At 37.7% G+C, this 20,383-nt stretch overlaps 3 protein-coding genes across 5 annotated transcripts in view; 1 reads left to right on the forward strand and 2 right to left on the reverse strand.

The window, feature by feature from the left end:
* On the reverse strand, positions 1-6,139 carry soul5 (heme-binding protein soul5). Its single transcript, XM_028598608.1, has 10 exons — positions 5,895-6,139; positions 4,985-5,031; positions 4,085-4,208; positions 2,541-2,649; positions 2,310-2,369; positions 1,515-1,596; positions 1,299-1,419; positions 740-879; positions 432-595; positions 1-335 (listed from the first exon to the last, which is right to left on the reverse strand). Coding segments are annotated over exons 4-10 (660 nt in total). The 5' UTR covers positions 2,543-2,649; positions 4,085-4,208; positions 4,985-5,031; positions 5,895-6,139; the 3' UTR covers positions 1-244.
* Positions 6,140-10,203: 4,064 nt separating this feature from the next.
* LOC114568927 (retinol dehydrogenase 8) lies at positions 10,204-14,259 on the forward strand. 2 transcript variants are annotated; one of them, XM_028598600.1, is made up of 8 exons: positions 10,204-10,246; positions 10,781-10,936; positions 12,365-12,502; positions 12,597-12,758; positions 12,859-13,038; positions 13,119-13,212; positions 13,367-13,550; positions 13,712-14,259. In XM_028598600.1, exons 3-8 carry the CDS (start codon positions 12,406-12,408, stop codon positions 13,919-13,921), a joined length of 927 nt encoding a protein of 308 aa, XP_028454401.1. In that variant the 5' UTR covers positions 10,204-10,246; positions 10,781-10,936; positions 12,365-12,405; the 3' UTR covers positions 13,922-14,259. The 2 variants fall into 2 exon arrangements, with proteins under 2 accessions (XP_028454401.1, XP_028454402.1); XM_028598601.1 differs by lacking the exon at positions 10,204-10,246 and having other exon boundaries at positions 10,754-10,936.
* Positions 14,260-16,176: 1,917 nt separating this feature from the next.
* notch3 (notch receptor 3) overlaps positions 16,177-20,383 on the reverse strand; it is a 29,764-nt gene continuing 25,557 nt past the window's right edge. For both annotated transcript variants that reach the window (XM_028598523.1, XM_028598522.1), the window contains 2 exons: positions 20,180-20,277; positions 16,177-20,075 (listed from right to left, as the gene is read on the reverse strand). In XM_028598523.1, the coding sequence (XP_028454324.1) occupies positions 18,561-20,075; positions 20,180-20,277 (1,613 nt within the window). In that variant the 3' untranslated portion in view covers positions 16,177-18,560. The remainder of the gene's footprint in view (positions 20,076-20,179; positions 20,278-20,383) is intronic.

The raw sequence follows: 20,383 nt of genomic DNA on the forward strand, positions 1-20,383 counted from the left end.
TCACTGCAAAAGGGGAAGTTTATTGAATAAAGCAGAAAGCAACCTAACTAGCAAATGTAAAACCATCTTCACAAGTGCTACATGGTGTACACAATTAATTCTAATGTATCAGCATTTTTAAATTCTGTGTTCTTGCTGGCAGGTTATTTATTTGACACACTATGACTTGAAGCAATTTCCAGAGACATCATCTCTTCATATACAATGTCTGCTGTAAGCTGTCATCGCACAGGGCTCATAATATTCAAGAGTCCAATTCCTCGCTGCTGGGACACACCGGGTCATCCCCAACGACATACCACACCTCATTGCGCCTGTTAAATATGGTCATTGGACTGCAAGAAACAAAAGCACACACATTCATTTATTACACAATATAAAATGATCAACACGTTTTGTGATTCTTCGTGAGAAGACGATGATTTGTTTACCTGTTATATCCAACAGCATAGTGGAAGCCTTTGTTGTACTCTGCACCGACTAAGTCAAGGTCGGAGGACAGACTGCTCGCTTTGATTTTGTCAGACATGCTCGTCATCCATCCTCCATAGCCCCGTACATACACCTTCATCTCTGCCATCCGGTGGATGTACACCTGCAATTCAGCAAAGTTATATTATCTGCCAGAGCAGAAGGTGGACTTCACAGAAGTAAAAAAAAAAAAACATGATCTTGGCATTAACAAAAAGAAGGTTTGATGTTTTTTATTTTTCTGCCATGTTTTGTCAAATAACCTTACCTTATTATCATTAGGTTTGGGGGGATTTGTCTGATCTTCAGATGGCAGCAAGAAACTCATTGTGTAGGTACCCGTTTGCCAAAATGACTTGTCCTCGGAAATTTTAATAAGAACAGGAGCTGTCATTTTAATTTTCTTTCCTGTATGTAAAAATAATTAAAATACAAAAAGTTTTTTTTTTATATATATATATTTCTCTTTTTCCTTTTAAGAAATGTCACAAATAGGAAATGCACAAGCATAACAATGTTCTGGCTTGAATATCCAATAAAACTGCCAAACCATTTCTGCTCTCTGACCACAACTAATTACATGTGTATTGTCGGGTTTTAATTTTAGCTGTACCAGATATTTAAACAGAGGCTGAAAAAAATGGTTTTAAAATACTATGTTCCTTGCAAACTGAATCAGTTACAAAAAGTTTGAAACATTATACTAATATATATCACATATGGTGTGCTGTTGATGGTTGTGTGGCTCTCTTAAAAAAGACATTTTGATCTAAATGAAAACTACATCTTTCAATAAAAGTTAAATAAAACATAAATAAATAACGCACCATTCTCGTTGGCACCAGTGATGTAGTTAAACAGTCGTTTGAATGCTCTCATTACTGCAATATCCATGAATAGGGATGTCTCGTCAGTTGAAACCCATTTCACGGAGTCATAGTGACGGACCTGAGGGATATGATTAAACACGAAGGAGTTAGCTTTTTGAAGGTTTTTTGCACTTCAAATGTGAAAAGGTTCCTCTCTTGCTCGGAAACACTTACCTCATATTTGTCAGTCTCACAAATCCGATCAAACAGCAGGCACTGTTCTGTCTCAGTACAGAACTGCAACTGAGATGAGTTTCTGTGTAATTATAAAGGAAAATATTAAAAAAGGCACAGATAAAGACATATGTATGCGGTATACAACATTATAGCAATAATTGTCTTTGCCAGAATCTGGGTACAAATTATTAATATCTTCTAATTCCTCAAGAATCCCATTCATGAGCTGATAAAGTAACTTTTAGTTTTGACTTTGAGGTAACAGTGCTTCCAGTTTTGTTCTGTTTGACCAAGTGTTGGTCAAGTTAAAAAAAAAATTGGTTCAACTCAATTTTGGTCAAACGCAGCAATCTACTAAAAATGGGGATTAAATTCAGGTTCTTTTTTTATAGTTTTCTTTTTCCTTTTAGGAAATGTCACAAATAGTAATGCAATAAATGCACAACAAGCATAACAATGTTCTGGCTTGAATATCCAATAAAACTGCCAAACCATTTCTGCTCTCTGACCACAACTACATACAGTAATGACATGTGTATTGTTGGGTTTTAATTGTGGATGTACCAGATATTTAAACAGAGGCTGAAAAAACTGGTTTTAAAATACTATGTTCCTTGCAAACTGACAAACTGAATCAGTTACAAAAAGTTTTAAATATTATACTCATGCAATGGTGTGCTGTTGAAGGTTGTGTGGCTCTCTTAAAAAAAGACATTTTGATCTAAATGAAACTACATCGTTCAATAAAAGTTAAATAAAACATAAATAAATAATTAAATTCAGGTTTCTTACCCAACTCTGGCCTCAGCTGTTAGCACCAACAGAAAGCCAACAAGCCCTGAAAGATAAATCCTGAAACACACATATAGAGTAGAGTGTGACGTTGTGACTTAACAAGCCATTTTTGTTCATCTAGTAAAAAAAGAACAGTTTTCACACAGCACTTAAGCTTACTTCATGCACCAAGAAATTTCTATTCAATGATTTACATCTAAGACAATCTGAGCAGTAAAAAGTACTTACATCGTGGCCGAGTGTTGGGTTCCGTGCTTTCAAAAATCAGATCTTTGCAGTCTGGTCCAAAGCAACTATTTATTCCAACTCTGCTTATGAAAGGAAAATTGGCCACTCCCTGAACCCACAAGACAAACCAGACAATCGAGTATTACATAAACAAGAAACTGGGAAGAATTGTGAAACAAACAGACAGACACGTTTGACTGCATGTGTTATTGACATATTTTGTAACCTTAAACACAAAAACAAAAAAGCAACTTCAATGCTCAGTTTTGGTTGAGACAGACAGAGAAGTGTAATCTGGCAAATTGCAGTATGATGTAGGTTCTATATTCATGCCTAAAAGTGTAATCTCTCAAATCACATATGATAAATATAACAGATAAGTCTTGTTATTGACAAATAACAAGACTTATTATTATATGTATGTTCTATATTCATGCCTAAAAGTGTAATCTCTCAAATCACATATGATAAATATAACAGATAAGTCTTGTAATTGACAAATTTCCTTTATAAAGAATAGGTAAAATGCATGAATAAACTTTGACCATTGAGGTCATAGTTAGTGGTGGTGTTGTACTGACAGCGTTCGATTGAGAGATGTTTCGAATATTCTTCCGCCCTGATGTATTGTAAATGTGTGAAAATGTTTTTGTTGACAGTGTCAACAAAAACTGAACATTATATACTTTGTAAAGGTAAAATGTATGGCAGAGTTGATGCATTGGATTGCATTAGATTGTACAGGTGTACTGAATAAAGTGGCCACCGAAAGTACAATACCAGATAGAATTGTCAGTCAAGGAGCAAAATACTTCCCATGTTCCCATGCGATATTATTCTTTCCACTACATTGTACAGTATGTCCTGTTGACCAACCTGGCTCTTGTATACACAGACAAAAACAGGCTCAGAGAGAAATTATGGACTTTCTATGTAAGATTCATGTCACAAGAGAAGTTCTATTCTACCTTTTGTTAGCACAGTTCACATGATACCTGTTTTGTACCTGCAGAATACCAAATCCTTGGAGTTTGTTAACATTAAAAAAATTCATTCAACCATAGACATAAGGTTCACACCCATATGAACAATAGATGAAAAAGAGTTGGTGCACAATCAGGCTACAAAGAAAAATGCGTTTTACCATTATAGTAAACTTGGTTACACAAATGTGTAATTTGATTTTGTTAAAGGGTGTGAGAGTATACATTTGAGTTTAAATGATCACCATAACTGTAAGAAGATATGTTGAAAACAAACTAAAAAATATCAATCATGCTAAAAATTAAGAAAATGTTTTTTGGAACATTTGCTTATTAATGCTTTTTAAATGTTTTGTTATATTCCATACCCTTAGTCCAGACAAACTCGTAACTTTGGAAGATGCCTTATATTTTTATGCTTTGCTTCTTAAAAATACAATTTTGACACTGATGTTTGTTGTTAAGCAGTGTGTATGAACATGTATGGAGTTTTCAGGGAACACAGGACGAGATGTAATACATCCTTTAAGTGCAAGCGCGTACTAAGAAAATGTCCTTGACCTTGGCAGTGTATTTGACAGTAAAGTTTTCAAGTGAGCATCCCCCTTGATGGGTGATCCAAGGGACACATCATCAGTAGTACACCTCAGGCCTCATTGGATGTTTCGGCCTCATTGGATTATTCCTGTTAAATTAGATGAAATTATTGTATTAAAAATCATAGACTTAAAATAAAGGTAGACTCACATGAATATTTGACCTCCTGCCCACTGTATTAATAACTCACTGAGGAAAGTGTAACTATTAACTGTTAAATTCATTCATTCATTCAAATTAAGTTAATTTGTTTATTTGATTAAATTATTAAGATAACTTGTTTTGATTAACATCAAGGAGCAAATTATATTTAAAACAGACCTAAGCTTCCTAATTTTAATACAGTTTTACTGCATTGCAAATAATGGCAAATATATAGAAGATTGTAGCCAACTTGAGCCGAACCTTCTGATATCAGCCTTCTAATGTTACACAGTTATTGTCTTTGAAATTCTACCATATCAGCACATACTGCTGCACCTAGCATATAACATTACCATTAACCACTGCCTGATGTAAATAATAATGGAAAGACCTGGGGGGAACAAGAACATCTTGTTCCATAAAGACCAAATTATCACTTTTTTGTAAATAAACACTGAATAGGGGTAACCTGAGTACATAGAATTAAAGGATTTCCCACTCTTTTGTCCTCAGGTCTTAGTCTCTAGTCCTTTATGTGAATAATATCACAGTATTGTTGTTACAGGTCTTGCCAAAGTTCATGGGAACAACGTTAATGTTAATGCTGCAGAGGGTTATATGTGCTTGCAATTCGTGTCGATGATATTAGTTGGCTATGATATCAGTTCTGTCAACCATAATACTTATTTCAAATGTGTTTATGTGAATGGTGCGACAAACCTGTATAGCAGCAGTGGTTCTTGGTGAAGTTATGCAAAACTCTGGTTCTGGAATGCATCAGCAAAATGCAACGTGAACAAAAGCATGTGAGTGTTGACATTGTGTAACCTACTTTATGGAGGGGGGCAGTTTCCCTTTCCTCTGACGTTTGAGCTTAGATAAGCTAAACATGTGGCTGCATTAAAGCCCCCCACCCATGCAAACTGCACACATTTATCTTAATGCTAGTTCAAACAACCGTGGCCTCTTTTTGTTGTTTTATTTTGACAGTTTTTACCCGAAATGTCAGCATGGTATTTTGTCCGTTTTGAAGCAAGCTGGACCCAGAGCAATGGGAGTGTCGCCACTCTGTCTTTCTCTATCACTCTGCATGGCTGGCCCTAATACTCCAGTGGTCACAGCGGGGAACTGCAACATTAAATACAATTTTCCGTCAAATAAATCTAGGTAATGATATTAATATTATTGTGTGAATGCTGATACTGCATTCACACAATTCATTCACACAAGACTATGACTTTTTGGCATACTATACTATGACTTTTTTGATATACCATTCTCTAACTTTTTTCGACGTCTGGAAAATAAGAATCACATCAAGGGCCAGACATGTGTATTAACATGCTTTTATTTAAGAGAAAAGTGAAATATCTTTGACTGTATTTTTGCATACATATAACGTCTTCTCACTTACAGTTTGGTCAACATAAAGTCCTAAAAAAGTTCCATAGCCATTATAGAAATAAAGCACCAAAAAAAAGGTCGAACAAAGCGACAAAAACATCGAAAGAAGCGCCAAAAACGTTGAAAAAGCGACAAAATCTAGGTGGGCCAAAATGTATTGGTACAGTAAAATACTGCGGTGAAGTTAGTTTAATGTTTGACATTCATCGGTTTTCACAGATGTTACCTTCAATAGCTCCATGTCAATACTTCGATTTCCCCCAGTTTCAGGGTATGTTGGAGAGCTTATTTAGACAGATGTTTCACAGTTTTAGTTAACTCAAAATCACCAAAGATGACGACGCAGTTTAGAGCGCAAAGAACTGAATGTCTGTCCAACGAGCCTGTCACTAGAGAGGTAGTTAGGGACCGTCGTAAAATTGCAACTATTTTATAGACAATAGGTCACTAATATGTACAGTATATGACAAATATGTCATATACATAGTTTTTGATGACAGGTGAGGTAACTAAGAGGGATAAGAGGATGACTTGAAGAAAGAAGTTTGAGTGTTCAAGTCCTACATGTCTCATTAAGTTTTAGCGGCCCAATATTCTTGGTGAAACAGGCAAATGTCGAAAACATAACTCTTTTGTCAAGTCAGATAGCTTAGAGGGATAAGAGAATTATTTTTTGACATGCTATGCTATGACTTTTTTATCACGTTTTTCGAAATACTACTATGACTTTTTTTTATCATTTATTTCGACTTACTATACTATGACTTTTTATCACTTTTTTCAACAAACTATAGTATGACTTTTTTTTGACATTCTATACTAAGACTTTTTTTTATCTCTTTTTTGACATACTATCCTCCTGAGAACCGAGGAAAATTTTGTTTTTCCTAATCAGATTTTTTTGTGATTCCATACCTGTTTAAGGTTAAAAAAACATCTTACAATTTAATTTTTTTTATTTTTATTTAATTAAAGAATGTCCACTGTAGTGGACAACAGGATCATTTGAGTACGAAAAAAGACAAATTTGGTAGATGTGGAGTCATTATTTACATGAAGATAGTCCTGATGTCCACTATAATTGACATTCATAAAATGCCAATTTTTCAAAAGATACATAATGTAGTTTCTATCAGAACTCAATATATGATTCCTAACACCTTAATGAACAAGAAAATATATGATTATCATAAAATAAATAATAATATTTGACTCATCTCTTATCTTTCCATAAAATGTGCTTGTTCCTATGCTGTCCATTTTGGATTGAAAGAAAGAGGCGGTTCCCGGCCTCCCAGCCAATCAAATAACACATCACTGAAAAGCCCAGGATGTCCTCTGTACAGTACAGCAGGAATTAAGAGACTTGCACAAACGATTCCAAGGAGAGGAATGAGAGGAATGAAACTCAAATGTCCACTACAGTGGACATAAGTCAATGGGCTGGGTCTATACTATGAATTTGTATCACTTTTTTCGACATGCTATACTATGACTTTTTCGACATACTGTGACTTTTTTATCACTTTTTTCGACAAACTATACTATGACTTTTTTATCACAAAAAAAAGTTAAAACACTTTTTAACTTTTAACTATCTATCTATCTATCTATCTATCTATCTATCTATCTATCTATCTATCTATCTATCTATCTATCTATCTATCTATCTATCACATTTCTTGACATGCTATACTATGACTTTTTCAACATTATACTATGACTTATTTATCACTTTTTCGACATACTATGACTTTTTTGACATTTTAAGACTTTTTTATCACTTTTTTCGCCATATTGTAGGCTACTATGAATTTTTGAAATGCTATACTATAACTATTTTCGACATGCTATACTATGACTTTTTTTTATCACTTTTTTACATTCTATACTATGACAATATTCAACATGCTATACTATGACTTTTTTATCACTTTTTTCAACATACTATACTAAGACTTTTTTCATCACTTTTTTCAACATACTATACTATGACTTTTTTCGACATACAGACTATGACATTTTATCACATTTTTCTATGACTTTTTAATAACTTTTTTTCTGACATACTATACCATGACTTCTTATCACTTTTTTTGACAACTGTCCTATGACTTTTTCATCAATATGCCATACTAAGACTTTTTTATCACTTTTTTCAACATACTTTACCATGACTTTTTTATTACTTTTTTCGACATACTGTACTAGGACTTTTTTCAACATACTATACTATCACTTTTTTCAACATACTGTTCTATGACATTTTCATCACTTTTTTTTCGAAATAATATACTATGACGTTTGTCAACATACTATGCTAAGACTTTTTTTTATCACTTTATACTCAATTAAATCACAAAATTAATCAATTAAATCAATTTTATCACATTCCATACTATGACTTTTTAATGTTTTGTTTTTTTACCTTAAATTATTCCACTTTTGTTTAATACATTACTGGTATTATTCAACATTTCAATGAAATTCGTACTAACTAAAACCATTCCCACTTTTCCAACTATTCTCATTACTTCACCTTCTTAAGCAAATATGCCAGCAATCCAGTTTAGCTTTAGCAATTTAGCTTTCAGCATTCACAAGCATTTGCTGCAGAAAATGCATTTTCTAGTTGTATTTACTAATTATTAACACATTTTGTCATTTTGTGATGATCGCAAAATTACAACAGTAATGTCGTTGTTGGAAATTCTTTTATTGATAAATACATGTTTTAATAATTTTCTGGTTTGTGTCTTGAAGCTAGGTGGGACAGTGTACCTGTCTTGCATTACTAGTGGCCACATAGGCCGGTTACACACTGGCAGCGTGGCGTGAGCGTGGCGTTTCTGTTGCGTGTCAGCTGCGTGGATTTTTCTGTCTTTACACACCAGAAACGTGTCTGATGCAGCGCTGCTGCTAGCCGTCTGTACACATGTATGTTTCCCATTGATAAAATGAAATACCATGTTAAACATAAATATATACTGATTTGATTACAGCAAAGACAACGTCTGTAGTATTGACGGCAAAATAGGCTGTTCTGTATTGACAGGTGTATAATTTGTTATTACATTTATATCTGAATTTATATCACATCAACATGACATTTATTAATATGTATTTGTGTCTAAACGACATAAAAACATCTTTTCCTATAAACGGACACGCCACGCAACTGACACGCTCGCGCGACGCATCTAGTGTGTAACCTACGGTGGCCGAGAAGGGTCATAACACATACAAAAGCTACAACACAAATACAACAGCTACAACACAAACGCAAAAGCCACAACACAAATACAAAAGCTCGGACAGCACTGTGTCCGAGCTGCTGACAGATTTAAACATGTCGGGAATTAATGTTTAGGCTTGCTACACGTAAATATAATTTCAGTTTATCAGCCGTGGAGAGTAACTATGCCTGTAGTGGAATGGCTTCGAATGACGACCAAACACGCTTGTCTTTTACTGTGACCATTTGCTGTTCAATGTTGCAGTTTTACAAACCAGAAAGTGAGCAACTTAGCTTGACGGAGATGTTTGCATCTATGGTCTCACGTTCATCTCAACACAAGCTAGCAAGAGTACACAACAGACAACTTCCGTGTAGGCTACTTCAAAATAAAAGCACTTCCTGTGACGGTTCGCAGTAAAACTAAATTACTGTTAAATAAGGTTGTGGACCTTTTCACATATCAGCTGTAAATCAAGTACTGTAATTAATGTATAGTGAGTTTTAATCACACTATAATTGACCCTTTCCTTTAGACTGTTTTAAACTAAACAACATGAATTTCTTATTCAAGTGCTTTAAACAAACATTTTACAACAATGTACTTCAACACAACTGTAAGGTACTTTTAATTGAGTATTTTCATTGTCCCCTACTTGCCTATTGTACGTTTTACTTATCTATTTTTATAGCTTTAATTACTTTGCATATCCGTATTAATTATACAAAATATTATGAATAATCTATAATATTAGTATTAAAGTGGATAAAGAGGAGACTTTATTGATCCGGTGATGAAATTCACAAGCTAGTTGCCAAGTCAAACTTCCGCTGTTATTTTGGCGAAAGTAACTCAAAAGTAATGCAAAAGTAGTGTAACGCATTACAATTCAGAGACAGTAATATTGTAATATAACTAATTACTCTCAAATGACAGTAACTAGTAATCTATAATGTATTACATTTTGGAAGTAACTTGCCCAACACTGGATATCAAACTATATTAACCCCTACACCATGTAGTCTGATGCATTTTAAAATATAGGCTATATATAATTTGTGAATAGCTCCCTTTTATTTGGCGGTGGGCTGAACATTGGAAACAAAAAGGTTTATTGTTTATATGTTGGTAATATGTCTACTTGACGCTAGGTGGGGTTGACAGTTGACTATTAGGATTCATTCTATATTTAGAGCGTTAACCGCCATCTTGTGGTCACCGTGAGGAACTGCAACAACACATTAAAACATCAAGCAAGAGTCAATGCTGGTTAAACGCTGGTTCTCGCTTTGCCAGACCATCCTCCAAAGTGCGCTGAAGGTACTACAGAAACATACTTTCGGTAAATACTTTCAAAATTAATTGTAATTTTTACTTTTTAATTTAAAATTTAAATTTTACGATTCTTAACGAGTACTGTGATAAGAGTATTCATACGAATCATAATGTAAATGCATATAATAGGCTTTTAATCAAACCCCCGTCAACGCATATGATGAATAGATTTATGGATGAATTACAATTTTTTTGTTTATTTACTTATTATACTTATATGTATTGCAATACTCTGGACCGTATGCCTATTGTGACTTTATTAAAGTGACATTTTTTAGTAATAATAATAATAATAATAATAATAATAATAATAATAATCTGTTTTCCTTCTCTAATCATTAACCAATTCTGAGGCATCTACGCACATGTGGGAGTGCATAATATTATACATCCATGGTGCACTTGCTGTAGTTTAAAGTTTAACCCAAAACATAACAGTATAGCCATAATATGTGTGACGTGGTACAGTTGTCACAGGAGTCGTTGTCACTTGAAGAACTACAACTCCCACACACTGACTCGGCCTATGTGACCCATTTAGGTAATCGCTGGGCTTATGTAGCAGTCTGTCCCGCTGTGACTTGGTCGTATCCCCCTCTTTGAAAGCTGCAGTAACGTTAGGTTATAGACCCGCTGGTGTAGTACATCTTTATTTCCCAAATCTGCTGGTGTGGAGGACGCGCTGCTCGATCTACAGGTTGGTAGACTACAACACCACCTAGAATCAGAACAACAGGCCTCTGAGTCTGGACTTTGATGAGGTTAACTCGCCCTGTAGGGGCTTAATAGTGTCTGCAATTCTCAGTCTAGAGTGACCTTATTGTATATTTTATCCCTGTTGTGTCACTGTAATTTGGATGATAAAGCCTACAGTGATGGGAAGTAACTATTACTGAAGTGCTTTGCTTGACCATAATGTTAAGGGCGAATATGAATGCAGGTATCATCATTGTGTGGTATAAAATGCAATGTATTCTACTATACTGTATTTCAGAGAAAAATATTGCAATTACAAATGACAACTTAACTCCACCCTTGAGGAAACAAGTAATGGCCATAAATAAATAAAAATACATTATGAATGCAGGACATAGAGAATTATTTTTCTATTCAATTAAAATAAATTCAGCATTAATGCTTAGACCAGCAAGCATCCATGTACTGTAAATATGTGAAATCCTCCTTAAAGTATCAACATTCAATCACACAATGATTGGGCTGGGACTGGATTTCCAAAATTCATTATTTTGTTATCATGTTGTGCATCTCGAGACTCTTCACATACATATACTCACTCACTCAATTTTTTATGCTACCTCTTTTAGTTTGCTTTTAATGTTCTCTCTTGTTATATACTGTATTGTGTTATTCTGAATATGTGTCGGACCACATGAAAAATAGGTAGCTAATGGGGATCCTAATAAACTAAACTAAAACTAAACTCACTGTGTCTACTGATAAACACTTAGCTTGCTGCTGTAGGCGGTCAAAAATTCCAGGATACATAAATCAGATTAGAGCCAATAATCTTTGAAGAAATACCACACTTCTCACATCCAGTGACTTCCTTTGTTGAGTTTTGGAAGAATTGTTTAAAGCAAAAACTCAACCTTGAACCCTGTCACTGGTCAGTATTCCTATTTATGTGTGGTAAATCAACAGCATCAAGTTTAAACATTTGGATTTGATATCAGCTCACAGAGGAACAAAGGCTTCTTAGAAGACTTAATATTTTGTGCCAGCATTCAGTGATCATACAAGGAAATATAGACGATAAAGAGATAAAAGAGAGATGCTAATCACTCCACTTACAGTAATGCCATTATATCATAATCCAATGCAGCTGAAAGATTTGTTGCATTTTGAGCATACAATGCTTGTGCTTTTTTGTAATCACTGTCTTACATACATTTTCATGCACATTCTGTAGGGATTTTTAAATAGCATTCAAGGCAAAAAAAAAGAAAAAAAAATTACATAGATGTACACATTAGGGAAAAAAGGGGAATTACAACACTTAATCACAAAATACCATCTATATTGAACAGAATGGTGATGGCAATGACATAATATTAGAAGGATTTTCCTTTATTTACATTTCTTACATAATTTTTTGACTGAGCAGCCAGGATCCTCCTGAGGTTTGAGGTCAGAGGTCAAAGAGCCATGGGAACCAGGAGAGTGCTGGTGACTGGGTGCTCCTCTGGTATCGGCTTGGCTGTGGCTGCACGGCTGGCTAAGGATGAACTCAGACGGTTTAAAGGTCAGCCATTCACTCTCCTCAACCAAAAAAGAGTAGATGATAGAAATAACTGCAGCTACTTACAGCCAGTGTATTGATTGTTTATCTGAGGCAGTGGTTGCCACAATGAGGGATCTTAGGAAACGGAGGCCCTTGGAGAAAGCAGCAGGTGACTCCTTAAACAAAACCCTGGAAATCAAACAGTTAGATGCCTGTTGTGAAGCCTCCATCAGAGAGTGTGTCAACAGCCTGCCGGACAGACGGGTGGATGTTCTTGGTCTGTCTCCTCTCATTCACATTCTCATAGACATTTTTTTAAAGTGAATTTAAGATCTCTCTACAAGCATATAATGACATAGGATACTCCGCTGTTACAGTGAACAATGCTGGTGTTGGCATGATTGGACCACTGGAGTGCCAAAGTATCGACGCCATGAAGAATCTCTTTGACACAAACTTCTTTGGCCTGGCTAGGCTGGTGAAAGAGTTGCTGCCCGACATGAAGCGGAGGCAGAGCGGCCATATTGTGGTGATGAGCAGCGTCATGGGAATACAGGGTGCGTTTGTTTATGTCAGTGACATTGCAGAAGAAGAGAGGTAAGCGGTTGCTAACAGGTGTTCTTATGTTTCTACACAGGGCTTCTGTTCAATGACGTCTACTCTGCCTCCAAATTTGCTGTGGAAGGATTTTGTGAAAGTCTGGCAGTGCAAGCAATGAAGTTTAACATCAAGTGATTACATGTCCTGAAAAACTATATCAGCTTTAACAACTCAAAGCAGCCTCCCCACAACTAAAACTTAATGTATCAGTAAGCACACAATGGCACGACTTGTTGACTGTAATGTAACAGTGATCCTATATCTTTTTGATATCTCTGTCACAAGGACGACTCTAGTGGAACCTGGCCCTGTGGTGACAGAGTTTGAAAGGAAAGTGTATGAGGATGCTGAGAAGATGGATCTTTCAGGGACAGACGAGGACACCGCCAAAATCTTCCGTGAAGTTTACCTACCATACTCTAAAAAGATCTTCTCCTCATTAGGCCAGACACCAGAGGAAGTGGCTGAGGCAAGTGATGACAATTATGTTTCCATTTGAGTACAGTAAAAGGTCAATAAGAATAATAATGATGGTTAATAATAAAAAAATAAATAAAAAAAGAATAATTATAATGGTTTTGCCAGTGGAAATGAATAATGAGGAAGCCGCCTTTTGTTTGTATTTTTCAGCAAACCGTTAAAGTGATCACAGCCAAGGAGCCTCCTCTGCGCCACCAGACCAACCGCCTATACATGCCCATGACTGCACTGAAGCACGCAGATCCGACTGGTCGACTGCCTCTGGACACCTTCTATAAGATGATATTTAAACACGACAGCGTGTTCAATGCTACTCTCGGGGTGCTGCGCATGCTGCAGAGGAGCACAGGGAAGAAATAAAGATTGCGCAGACTATAAATGTTATTCCCAAGGGAACAGTGATTGACTATGGTAGCTACAACTTGTTGTCAGAGGTTTTTAGTAAAATATCCAACTGTAATGTGACAGAAGTTTCCTTCTGAGAAGCAATGAACATGGCATGAGCCATAGAATGTTGTATGTACAGTACTGTAACTAAAATAATGTTAATTCTTCATGTACTGTAAATATGGACCATCTTTTCATCATTAGTTTGTACAGGTAAACACTGCAAATAATATCACCACATGTGAATTATAAGCATTTTACCATTTTCTCTTTTCATTCAGTTTGTTATGTTAATTTTAAGGAAAAGTAGAGCAAGGCAATAAAATAACACAAAAATGCATTGTATTGGACTAGCATGATTCTAACAAAGATTTATTCTAATCTTATTTCAAAACTAGTAAAGTCAGGAATACTATAGTATATGATTTATCCTATTGGCAGACAGACTGGCAAACAAACAAGAAAACAAAGAAATTAATAGTCCTGTTGTGTAGTTGTTAATACATAAAATACATTTTCTGAACAATATTTAAATAATATACAAACATACACACTGTTGATTTACCACCATCAGGTTTATCCTTACAGCTCATATCACAGTAGACCTAGACAGGGGGTCCTGCTGGGTAGATGATCTACACCAGAGATCTTCAACACAGGACCCATAGGGGGTCCTCAGAGTTAGTGCAGGGGGGCCGCCAAATTATGATATGTGTAATAATTTCCATAATGTTTTGTCAAAAATATAATTGTCAACACGAATCCAACATGTTAGCAAATATGAATCGGCCTATTTGTGGGAAAAAAACAACATTGATGATAGGCTTACTGGCCTATAGGTAAAGTAGTCTCTAAGGTAGCCATCCACAGATAATTAATCCTAAGGATTCACTGTGCCATTTGTATACTTTACATTAAAACATGATTTATAAAATCATGCCAACAATTAATATTTTATAAGCTAACTATTCTATGTACTAAAAATGTATATTAGAAGGCTTTAGGCCCCACACATTATTGTTGGCCCAGTTTAATATGCAACTTCATTTTATACAATATCTGTAGTAGGGGGCCCATGATCTGTCTCTCTCAGTTAAGGGGTCCTTGGCTTAAAAAACATTGAAGACCCCTGATCTACACCCCACTATGACCCAAACCTGTTACAAGTAATTGCAATTAACTGGCAGAAACACTGAGGAGCAAACTGGGATCAGAAGGAGAAAAACAATACAGCCCTGTAATCAAATCACACACAAAATATTGCATCAGTTTAACTCACCATTATTGCTCTAATGAATCCTTATAGGGGTATCTGCTAACTCAGTGGTTCCCAACCTTTTTTCCTTGGCGCCCCCCCTACTCATGCCTAAGAAAAGCCGAGCCCCCCCCTCCCCCAAAACCGAAGTTGAGGTAACTCTGGAAATAGAGCCTTACTTTCTTTTTTGATACAGAGCAGTTATCAGCACTGTGACGTTTCTCCGCCATGTTTCATTCATAAAATAGTGATGCCGTGGCAGCAGGAAAAACGAGGATACAACAGAATATATAGTTTTTATACAGACTTTTGTATACATTATATATTCTAGTGTATTATCATAATTTGTTTAACATGTGCACATTTTTTTTTTTACCTCAACCTCAAACCAGATAAAGACTCGCGCCCCCCCTGTGATCTTTGCCGCCCCCCCTGGGGGTGCCCGGACCCCAGGTTGGGAACCACTGTGCTAACTGTTCAGCCTGTTCTCACGTTCTAAAAAGCTAAGCACTGTAATTCATATGATTTCCAAGTTTTTTTTGCTGGGCGCACCACATGGACTAGGCTACTGCTGTACGTATAAGAACGCGGCTGGGCAAGGAGGTGGTCGGGCTGATAGGTGGGCGTTAACACACAGAACTGTCAAGCAAGGGAGAGGAGTGCGCTTCCCGGGAAAACAAAAGACTTTCACCCAGGAAATGCGTGTTCCTTGGGAGTGTTACAAACCACGATCTTTTTCCTAAACTCAACTAGTTTTTTCGGTGCCTAAACTTAACTTTCGTCGCCGCATAACGCGTTCATGAGAATGCGTTAGAACCAGAAAACGAAACATTTCAGACATTAAAACTGTTGAATTATTAATCTCCGGTAACTGCATTTCAGTTTTATTTGAATGGTTAGGATTATGAGGATCTGAATTAATGAATATCCTCCTTTAAAATATGAAACAATCACTGAAAACCAGGACACAAAATGTAGTTCCCTACAGATTTTATTATAAGTAACTTTACAACTTTTGACTGTAGAAAGTAAAACCGTGGAAAGGTTTTATGTACAATGGTTTTGAACTACTTTTAAACAAGTATAGAAATTAATAATGATAGAAAATATCTATGACTGTTCTAATAACACAAGACAAATAAAATATCAGTCACAGCCTCAGCTTCAAATAATGCTAAATGAAGTACATTTTATTTTTGTCCTTTTTAGTACATAATAATCATTTCAGAAACATAAGACTTCTCAAGCAAAGATCTACCCAGAACAAACATATTTACAAAGTCGGGAGGTTGAAATGTACAAAACACTTAGTGTGACCTGGAAGAGAACTTGAAAGACCAGTTATATATAAAAATCAAACAAAAAAAAGTTTTCGTAAGTAAAATGTGAACTGGACTGTGAACAATAACACGTTTCCTAGGTCTGACAAAACAGTAGCCGAGTCTATAGTGAACAGGATAAAACAATAATTGAAAGATAAACTCTATGACACAACTAGGGGCAGTGTTAGGTCACCACAAAAGTAGTAGCTAGGAGTGGTGGCCTACTAATTTCTGTTCGTGATGTCACACGATGAAAATGCAGTGGTTTCAAAATTCTACTATTATCAAATGAATTTATGCTGAAATGTCCACAGCACACTAGGGGAAGGACCTCTATCCTAAACACTCAGGTCATGTGGGGGTAAAGAGTTGGTCAGACATTACACAAAGTGTTAGCTGGATGACTGGGAGAGTCATCTCAGAATTTTGTAAAAAGTTTAAGGGTGCAGCACTACATAGTAGTGTTCTTTCCTTCAGTCTCTTCTAACAATCATCAAGATGTATCTCCACTGTCCCTGGACTGGGAGCTACTGTAGATGCAGGGGAACGGTCCCACTGCATGCCATAAAACATCTCCCTGAGGAGTGACAGGGCATAAGCAGTCCCAGCCCAGCAACCACAGCCTCACACTGACCACTACTCCACCACAGACACTACCAGAGGCGAGGTGAGAGTGTCAATAAGACCTCTACCGCCACAGATAGTCCAGAATGTTTCCATTTAGTCCAGTAAAGGACATGATGTGGACTTGACAAATTAAACTTCCACCTGTTCATCTGGTTCTACTCTGTGTTGGATGCTGCTGAAAGGCACATCATCCAGACTCAACAAGACAGGCAAAATGGAGGAATGTTTGCAGGGAAGAGTGATATAAAATAGCAGCTGATAAGCATAGCTTAGTACATCCGAAGTGATGTTAAAAGAAAGGTATCCATGGTTTTCACAAATATACAGAGTATAAAACAAATGGAACAAAAAAAATAAAACAAAACAAACTAAAAAGGGCAGTGAGAGGCTGATTTTAAAGGCAAAACAACACAGGTATCAGGGCTGGCAGTAGAACCGGAGGTAAGAGTCCTGTAGAGTCATGAGAAACTAGGGTTGAAATAAAAGCATTACACCTAAACCTTTACTCTGCTGATTTCTTTTGAAAGTTCATAAGGAAAATGACCATGGATTAAATGCCACCCATATATTATAAATATCCATTGCAGTGAAATGTTGTATTTGACCCACACTAGCCCTTCGAGGCTGGTCACTTGAAGTGCTTCAGAGACACTCATCTACATTCTTATTCATAATACTCATGTGGAAAGTAATCAATTACCACAATTCAATCAAATCAGAACATATCACTACTGCTGAGCAACTCTTAATATATATCTGCTAGAACCAGTTTCTCATCTTTACCAGCTGTCATTGGCCTAAATAAATATCAGTCAAAAGAGGTGAAAAAAACCTCTTTCTGTCTGTTAACTGGTCTGAATGATCAATTATATTCCTTTACCATCACTTGCCATACTGGCTAAATAGAAATGTAGGTGGTCTGTATAAAATAGGAGGGGGTGGCACATTATGTGAAAAGCTATAGGACAGAAAGAGGGTAAAACACCTAAAAGAGCAATTCAGAGAGATAAAAACAATAAATAAAAATAAATGAATTCCCTTCAACATTTTACTTTTTTCTCATATCTACTTTTTAAATGTTTGTTAGTTTCCAGGCAAGCATCCCTAAGTCTTTGAAATGAAAGACTTGGTTTTCTTCATATACTTCTTTTTTTTTTATAATAAAAAACAAGTCCATCTGTGACAGAATTACTTCATTAAATTGTCTGCTGTTTTTTCAGACAACACACATTTCCCTTTACTTTTTTCTCTGCAAAAATCACTAGCAGACGGTCCTTGTGATAATCATAGTCAATCCAAATCCAATGAAAATCTTGGAAACAGGCTGACACACAAACAGACAAGCCCAAGAGCCAGTCCACAAAATCTTCTACCCCAGGTCCCTTTTCAAGCAGGGGCCATGAGATCTTCACGCAAACACTTGCATCTTGCCATTGGCCTCTGGGATTTGAGTAATTTGGGTATGGGCAGGGCCAGCAACTGCTGGGCTGGGTGTGGAATCTGACCAATCAGAGACGCAGTGAGGGGAGGGGCTGGACCAGGGCTCCGGAGACTCTGGGGAAGGGGTCAGGTAGGGGTGCTCACTGGGCAAATGGAGGTAATGCTTGGGCGTGGCATCTAGTGCGGATGAGTAGCTGTGCTGAGAGGGAGGAGTTGGGTAATCCTCTGTTCCTGCAGTGCTGCCACTAGGCTGGGAGGTCAGAGCCTGAGTGGGCTGGGCTGCTGGCGTGACTGCCTGTGGGGGCTGAGCAGGAGGCTGGGGCTGAGAAGGTTGCTGAGGCATCTGCTGCTGCTGGAAGAAGGATGGTGGGGGCTGGGAGGTCTGGGGTGTCGGTGGGGTGGAGGTACCCATGCGGGCCATGCTCTGCTGGTTGGTGATGGTGTGGTTGATGAGCTGCTGCTGCTGCTGCTGCTGCTGCTGCTGCTGCTGCTGCTGCTGCTGCTGCTCAGCAATGGAGGGCAGCTTGACTGGGCTGATAGTGGGCGTGGAGGTAACAGGTGTGGGCTGCAGCATGGCATTACGGTAGAGCTGCTGTTGGTGCATCAGCATGTTTTGCTGCTGCATGGCTGGACTCTGGGGGTGCATGCCTGCCTGGCTACTCTGCACAAGATTCACCACCTGCTGACCACACTGGGAGGAAGCCATCCGGCTGTGCCAGTCAAAGGGCACACTGACAGGACTGACCAAGCCCATGCTGAGCCCCATCTGGCCTGAACTCAGCACATATCCATGGTTAACATCTGAAGCCATGGAAACGCGTCCCTGCAAGGACATTCCTCCAGCTCCCAGGTCATTTAGTTGGGCAAGAGACACGGCAAAGGGGCCACCCCCCTCCAACATGCTACTATGTACCATTGGGGTGTTTGGGACAGACATGGAAGAGTGAAAGAGCCCTTGTGACTGCATGGCCACAGGGGAAGTGGGGTTGGTGATGTAGCCAGCATTGCTAGCTCCCCCGTGGGGTGAGTCCAGTGAGTCAACTGGGGACAGGGTAACTGAGCTCTCCAGTAAGGCACTCTGCATGTCCAAGGTCAGCTTCTTATTACGGGCCTTGACCGACTCCTTCAGACTGTTAGCATGTTGGCTTCCCAGGCTAGAACCCTTGGCCCCAGGCCGACGGTTCTTCTTGCCCTGTGGGGTGTTCTTCAGGCTAGGCAGGAAGGCGCTGGGAGGGCACATGAGAGGAGACAGAGTGTGCCCCCCAGTGAGGTGGTGTCCAGGCCCTCCATGACCCTGGGGACTCCTTACTGTGTTGTACTCATCAAGAAGTTGCACAATGTCGTGATGCATACGCTCCTGAGCAATGTCCCTTGGCAACCTGTCCATATGGTCTGTGATCTCTCGGTTTGCAAAATGAGCCAGCAGCACTTTTACAGCCTCACAGCTGCCCTCACGGGCTGCAAGGAACAGAGGGGTCTCCTCCTGAAAAGAAAAACAGAGTAGATCAGAGGCTGCGTTAGATACAAACATATCTCAATTCAAGCCACGCTCAAGTGTGCTTAAAAAAGTATAAGTGGATGTCACACCTTGAGATCTTGCATATCTTTGTTTGCACCATTCTTCAGCAGGGCAATAGTGGCATCCACATTATTAACAGCAGCAGCCCAGTGCAAGGAAGATTTACCTAAAAGAGATAACAAACGATGAGATTATGCATCTATGGTTTGAATATTATCACAAAACAGGGACATTTGCATCAGGACACCCACTTGAGTGAAACATTACACATA

This window comes from Perca flavescens, chromosome 15 (genome assembly GCF_004354835.1).
Source record: "Perca flavescens isolate YP-PL-M2 chromosome 15, PFLA_1.0, whole genome shotgun sequence".
Classification (NCBI taxonomy): Eukaryota; Metazoa; Chordata; class Actinopteri; order Perciformes; family Percidae; genus Perca; species Perca flavescens.